Source organism: Phacochoerus africanus, chromosome 11, assembly GCF_016906955.1.
Source record: "Phacochoerus africanus isolate WHEZ1 chromosome 11, ROS_Pafr_v1, whole genome shotgun sequence".
NCBI lineage: Eukaryota > Metazoa > Chordata > Mammalia > Artiodactyla > Suidae > Phacochoerus > Phacochoerus africanus.
Window position 1 is genome coordinate 45,958,216 of NC_062554.1, and position 7,259 is coordinate 45,965,474.

General features: G+C 49.0%; 1 protein-coding gene across 1 annotated transcript; it reads right to left on the reverse strand.

Annotated features, from left to right (window-relative positions):
- Nucleotides 1-18: 18 nt before the first annotated feature.
- On the reverse strand, nucleotides 19-6,009 carry DPAGT1 (dolichyl-phosphate N-acetylglucosaminephosphotransferase 1). The gene is made up of 9 exons (XM_047752223.1): nucleotides 5,643-6,009; nucleotides 5,223-5,343; nucleotides 4,841-5,054; nucleotides 4,444-4,590; nucleotides 1,905-1,989; nucleotides 1,352-1,540; nucleotides 953-1,040; nucleotides 631-786; nucleotides 19-547 (listed from the first exon to the last, which is right to left on the reverse strand). The coding sequence occupies exons 1-9, from the start codon at nucleotides 5,801-5,803 to the stop codon at nucleotides 482-484; spliced, it is 1,227 nt and encodes a 408-aa protein (XP_047608179.1). The 5' UTR covers nucleotides 5,804-6,009; the 3' UTR covers nucleotides 19-481.
- Nucleotides 6,010-7,259: the final 1,250 nt, after the last annotated feature.

Below are 7,259 nucleotides of genomic sequence, written 5' to 3' on the forward strand. Positions count from 1 at the left end.
ACCTACAGAAACAACAAGAAAAAGACAACTTTTTATTGTCGCCACTGGGAGCACCTGGCCCCCCAGTCTGCTCTGAATCATCAGAATACTTAATTATAGTCAAATGTCAAGTCATCCTCAAGCCTGTGACCCTATCCGCAGCCAGGGTTCTATCCCCAGGCCCAGCATATTCCTTGAGTGTCAGAGTTGTGGGTAACTGCATAAAAGCTACAGTATTCCCCGCTTAGGTGGCTGCAAAAGTGGGATGGAGAGGGAGAGTGGCAAGTTGAAGAAAGCCATAAGCAAAGTTCAATCAACAGCCCTAGAGGGCAAGAAAGGCCCAAGGATGTCAATAATCATAGGGGAAAGGAAATGCTGAGGACAAAATCTGGAGAATGAAGGGTGGGAGAGGCTTGGACCAGGAGGCAGTCTTGGTCCAGAAGAGTTGAGCCTGAGTCAGGGACCCTAGTGGTTATGAAGCAAAAGGCAATGATTAGGCGACTCAGACATCATAGAAGAGTCGGACAAGCTGGTAACGAATGGAGAAGGTGACAGCACTGCCCACGACCTGCAAGGAGAAACAAACTAGAATCAGAACCATGGAGAAAGGGAGAGAAGGAGGTGTAAACCCCACTCCCAACAGCACTGCACCTGCAGCAGTAGCAGGAACAGGGTGAGATTTCTCTCATGCATGGGCCCAAAGACTTTGAGTAGCAAGTTGATGAGGGTCATGTTGTTACACTCTGTGAAGGCACCATCCTCATTCTCACTCTGGCGAACGGTCACTAGCCGGAGGCTCTCTGCTACCTGGAGGGACCAGAAGTGGAGAGGATTTCAGCTAATACGCATGCTTCAGGAATGGGGATCTGCTTAATGCTTCCAAGCTCCCCATGGAGCTGATGAAGGCCTAGGTTCCCCATTCCCTGAATTCAGAATGGCAGCCTAGAGCCTTACCTCCTTGTTACCCTGTTACCTTTAGAATAAACGTGCCCAAGAAAGAGAGGCTCTTGGTCTTGAACTTGGAATAGCTCATCTCCAGTTTGCCTGTCTTGGTATTGAGTCTGCAGGGGAAGAGACCTTCATGTGACTGGGCCACTACTCAACGAACTCTCCTCACTGTGGTTAATTAATAAAAAGAGCACTGAAAGTGGAGTCAAACACCCTGAGATCTATTTCTGGCTCTCCTCGTTAGCTCCCTGTAATCAGAGCTGCTGTGAACATCAAATGAGATCATGTAACTAAATGTGCTCTGTAATGTATAAAAGGCTGACCACGTGGACGGCATTAGCCCTCCTTTAGGCCCACTCCCTTTGCACAGCAAATGTCTAAGGCATCCCAAGTGAAATAGCCTTTCAAGTCCCAAAGCGGTTACCTGGGCATACGGTGGCGCGGGCAGGGGATGATATGCAGGAGCTGAGGCAGTGAGTAGAGGAAGTTGAACACCTGAGGCATGAAGAAGAGTAGCATGGTCTTGCTGAAGTGTCCCAAGATGCCCACCACGGCAAAGGTCATGCCAGCAAAGTAACAGAAGGTATCTCCCACAAACACCCGGGATGGGTACCTGTGGGGGGGAGGGGATCTTAGCCAGTGGCCAGAAGCAGAACTAATCCTTTCTCTCACATTGCACACCCTGGGCTCTGGGTTAACCCTGACCCTAGTTCTGGCTTAGAAGAGATGCTAGCTCTCCCAGCAGCAATTCCAGGACCCAAGGTTCTGACTCCAACTATTCTTGGGGCCCCAGAGCACCTGGCCCCAGCTATTGCTGGGGAGAGAATAAGGTTTAAGAATATTACCAACTGACAACCCAGAAAACACTCAATACAGGGATGCACAAGTTTAGCCTCTCCATCAGAAGACAGGCCACAATCAGGACCATACTGGCCACTTGTTCAAACAGCTGTCACCCTATCCACAGGGCTACTTACCAGTTATGGTAGAGCAATCCCAAAGTGGTGAAGAAAAAAGGTATCATGAAGTAGAGGGAAAAGATGTGATCATCCCGATAATCACCTTTAGAAGCAGGGGGAAAAGAAGGAAACGTTGATAGCCACTTCGTCTGCACAGCTGGCTCCTGTTTTTGTCTGCCCCTAAATTCTGGCCTAAGCTGTACTGTCCACCTCTTCCAAGTCTGAAGAACTCACTACCCCTTTTTTGTCACCCAGGCAATTTGTAATATTGTAACTCTTTCATGAACGCTTCCTAAACTTGTTATTGTATACGTTTGGTTTAGACCATTCCGACCTCGGTTTGAATACCAGCTTTTGGTTTTTTTGGGGTTTTTTTTGGCTTTTTAGGGCCACACCCGAGGCATATGGAGGTTTCCGGACTAGGGGTGCAACTGGAGCTGGAGCCGCCGGCCTACATCACAGCCACAGCAATGTCAGATCTAAGCCACATCTGTGACCTACACCACAGCTCACAGGAACACCAGATCCTTAACCCACTGAGTGAGGGCAGGGATTGAACCCACATCCTCATGGATACTAGTCGGGCTTGTTAACTGCTGAGCCACGATGGGAACTCCTGAACACCAGCTTTACTTCCAAACTGTGTGACCTTGGTCATAACACTTTTAACTTCTTGGAGCCTCAATTTCCTATCTGTGAAAAAAAACTTGATGAAAACACCTGCCACGGAGTTCTTGCTGTGATGCAGTGGGTAAAGAATCTGACTGCAGGGAGTTCCCATCATGGCTTAGTGGGTTACGAACCCAAATAGTATTCATGAGGAGGCAGGTTTAATTCCTGGCCTCGCTCACTGAGTTAAGGATCTGGCATTGTGGTCAGCTGTGGCGTAGGTTGCAGATGCGGCTTAGATCTCATGTTGCAAAGGCAGGCAGCTGCAGCTCCGATTCAACCTCTAGCCTGGGAACTTCCATATACCACAGATGTGGCCCTGAAAAAAACAAAAACAAACAAACAAACAACAACCGACTGCAGTGCTCAGGTCGCTATAGGGGCGAGTGTTCAACCCCAGGCCTGGAGCAGTGGGTTAAAGGATCCGGTGTTGTCACATCTGGGCACAGGTTGCAGCTGTGGCTGGGATTCAATCCCTGGCCTGGGAAACTTACATATGCCACAGGTGCAGGCATGAAAAAAAAAAGGAAAGAAAGAAAAGAAAAAATACCTGCCACATAGAGCTGTTACAAGTGTAAAGTAGGATAACCCTTCTCAAGTGCTGAGCTTTAGTAAGCACTTACTAATGTCCATCAGCCAAAGATCACCAGAACTATATCTATACTCAAAGCTGGGTAACAAGGGGGACTTTGGAACCCACACACCAAGGAGGTGTTAGGAGGACTTGTTATAGAATTTGTTTTATTTAATTCTAGGGATGATGCAAGGAACCTGAGTTTTACCTTGGGCTAGGTGCTATCAGCAGGGGTAATGCTATAACTGAGCATCTTAATTTTTTGTTTGGTTTGGTTTTTTTGGCCACACCCCTAGTATGCAGAAGTTCCCAGGCCAGAGGTCAAACCTGCACCACAGCTGTAACCAGAGCCAATGACAATGCTGGATCCTTAAATCAGTGAGACATGAGGGAACTCCTGAGCATCTTTGTATCTAAGAAGTAGAGAGTTCCCGGACTTTCCGTTGTGTCACAGTGGTTAACGAATCCGACTAGGAACCATGAGGTTGTGGGTTGAATCACTAGCCTTGCTCAGTGGGTTAAGGATCTGGCGTTGCCATGAGCTGTGGTGTGGGTCGCAGACACAGCTTGGATCCTGCATTGATGTAGCTCTGGCGTAGGCCAGTGGCTACAGCTCCGATTAGACCCCTAGCCTGGGAAGTTACATATGCGGCGAGAGTGGCCCTAGAAAAGGCAAAAAGACAAAAAAAAAGTAGAGAGTTCCCGTTGTAGCTCAGTGGTAATGAACCTGACTAGTAAAAATGAGGATGAAGGTTTGATCCCTGGCCTCACTCAGTGGGTTAAGGATCTGGTGAGTCGAGGTGCAGGTTGCAGATGCGGCTAGGAACCTGCATTGCTGTGGCTGTAGTGTAGGCCAACAGCTGCAGCTCCTATTTGACCCCTAACCTGGGAACTTCCATGGGCCATATGTGCAGCCCTAAAAAGCAAATAAAAATTATTCATGTTAGCCAAAAGAGAGGGAATCTTGGTCATTTTTGTGACATGCACCGTGTTTTTGTGGAGGTGTTTTATCTGTGCTTCTCAGACATGGTTATAAAAGGGTCTGGTTTTTGTCCTACTCTATCATGGTCACAGAGTGAGCCTGTCTGATTTTGGAAGTCTATAAAACTGTTTTTGTTCAATAGGAAGAAATGGCCTACCAATTAGTGGCAATCCCTTTATAAATCACAAAGCTGCTACTTTTCTTTCTCACATTTAATGTCTTACTTGCTATTGCTTATCTTATTTCCTATAACTACTCACTTCTTTTTTCCTGAATTCCCTAAAGCCACAAATGGGCAACAGACTTCTCTTCTGACCTCCAATCCCACCTACCTTCCAGCTCTACCAGGTTGAAGACAATGATGGAAGCAGAAATGACTAGCGACTGGCCAGCCTCTAGGCCATTAATTCCTGCTAGAATATTGATGGCATTGGTACAGAACACTGCCAGCAGCCCCATGTAGACATAGTACAGGATTCCTGGGGAAGGAAGACCGTAAGAAAATAAGCAGTGTCATCTATAGAACGAGGACTTAAGGATATTCTGAGAAAAGTGGTGAGGACAGAAGATAGGATGAAGGGCCAACGGAAGGGACCAAAGGAGACGTAGGGACAAAACAGGGATACTTGGAGGAGAATGTGGAACACCAGGAAGGATGCTCTGCTGGATATCTCATGGGGCAAGGGTGCCCTGAAGTAGAAGCATAGAGGTGGTAGTGGTGGGACTCACCCAAGTCCAGATGCAGGCCAAGAATTGGACGGAAGGGCTTGGGTACCACGATGGTCGTGTTGCCAAAGTTGGTGAAATAGACCATGAGGAGAGGTAGTGAGGCAGCTGTGGGCAGCAGCAGCTTATGGCGCCAGCGCAGATTGAGAACATCATCCGCGAAGCCCAGGAAAATCATGCAGCAGATGGCAAGGAGCGCACCTATCAGGGCCACAAACTGGGGGAGGCTCGGGAAGGTCATGGCTCCAACCTACTCCCACTTCGCTTTTCCTTTCAAGAACTCCCATCTTTCCTTTGTTCTCAGCACACCCTCCCCAACCCAAATAACCCCAACTCTCCCAGGTAGCTCCCAGCCCCAGGCAGCCGCCCTCACTAACCCACTTACTTCATGGTGGGGGAAGGCTTTACAATGCTCCTCCACAAAGCAGTTCAGGAAAGGGAAAGGGATGAAGCAGAAGAGGATGATAAGGAAAACAGCACCGCTGATCACTCCCTGGGATTCTGGGCTGTGGCCCATCAGCAAGCGGGGTGGAGGGAGGGGGAAGAGGAAAGGGGGCGTGGTCACTCACTAGTGCGAACACTACAGTAAGCTAACTTGGGGGTGGAAAAGGGTACCCAAGTCCCATTGCTGGAGTCTCAGTCCTCCGAGGTAACAAGAACTGTCCTCCACCTCCCAGAGTCCCAAGGCGGCTCCTGGGATCGCGCTTCGCGCTTCTCCGCGCGCAAGCAAGCATTCCACTCGGCACCTCTGCCCTACCCAACCCTTCCCCAGCTCCCGTCCCCAGACTAGCGCGCGGCCCCTCACATTTGCTGCCGGTTGGATTTGTTGAGATCCTGGCCGCAGAGACGCGCGGCGATGAAGTGGCCACGGAAGGCAGGGATGAGGGTGAGTGTGGCCACAAATCCCAGCAGCGAGCCGATCAAATTCACCAACAGCGGCATCGGCAACTCCGGGAAGGCCCACATGGTAACTGGCCAGGCGGCCCTCTCGGCCGCCTCCTTAGCTAACGGCCCCTAGCAGTAAGAAGTGGCCGCTCCCCACAGGCTGAGTCTTCGGACACTGGCCTGAGCAAAACCAACAACTCCAACCTGAGCCGCCCTGGGAACTCTCCGGAGCCTCAGTAAAGTCAACCTAGGTTCTGCCTCACTGCATCTACCTACCTACTGTTTCCGCCCGGGTGTAGTTAGCAGAGCAACTATCGCTGTGGACGGCGCGGCCATTTTTAATATGGGCATAAGAGTTGCGGACAGAAGTGTGGTTTTGAACTGCATCCTTATTCGAGAGCAGAGTCTTCACGAGGGGATTGGAAAAGGAATTTACAAAGGGCAAACAAAAGCGGATACTTTCATAACATCATATTAAAAATGTATAGACCAAAGCGGAAAAACCCCTTGCCCGGTTCCAAGATGAACGCCTCCTTGTACCACGTGTCTGACGCCGCTTATTTGATTCCACGTCAGGTTTAGCTTCGTAGGCCTCCGCAGGTCATGTTTAAAGGGCCATTACCCTGAGTTTATTCCAGGACGCCCCCGAAACCGGGAAGATGGCTACTGGAAGCAGAGGGGAGGGCAGAAGGGATGGAGATGTGGAGCAGCGCCAGCTCCTTGTAGAAAACCTGTTGCCAACGTAGTCAACTTTGGGAAGGAAGCCAAGGTAAACACAACTCAGGTCTCCGAAACACACCTACAGTTTTGAAGATGATGTAAATTTTAAAGCGTAGACACTTGAAAAGCCCCGCCCACTCAATGTTTTTCCGTGTCCTTGATCCAGGTACTTTTCCTTCCTCATCCCACCCACCTTCTGCTCCGGCTGTAGCAGTTGGTTGCCTGGCAACACAGCGGGGGACCTCACAGCTGATGGGGCTGGGTGTGCCCTCAGGTCCTGTATTTGACTTTCCTTGGTCCTGCATCATTGCACTGTGCCAAGCTCCCAATCCGAGAAGGTGAGACTGAGACTCTGGAAGGAACTAAGCAAGTAGGAGAACAAAACCCACAAGTATCTTCCTGTAAGCCTGAGGAATTCCCAGGCAGGTTTTTTTTTTCTCCAGGTTAGGTGCCTTTTCCTTGGTACCTGTTTCCCTGCAAATAATGGTTCACTATCATCTTCATTCTCTTTCACTCATCTAGGTTCTTAGATGGCAAATGATTTCTATTCTTCAGAGAAGAAATCGTCACCAGGGAGTTAGGGAGAAGACTCATTGTTCATTTTTTTGAATAAACTCCAGCAGCCAGTGTGGGGTTGACCCTTTTTAAGGCAAAGATGGTCCCGCCTGTCTCTCAAAGCCAGGTGTGAAATGTCCCTTCTACTAGAATGTGGCTCTAATTAGCAACATAAAATCATATATGCATAACATGTACTATATATAGTATACTATATATGTATAGTAATCCCAGAACTTTCTTGATAGTACTATTCCACCAA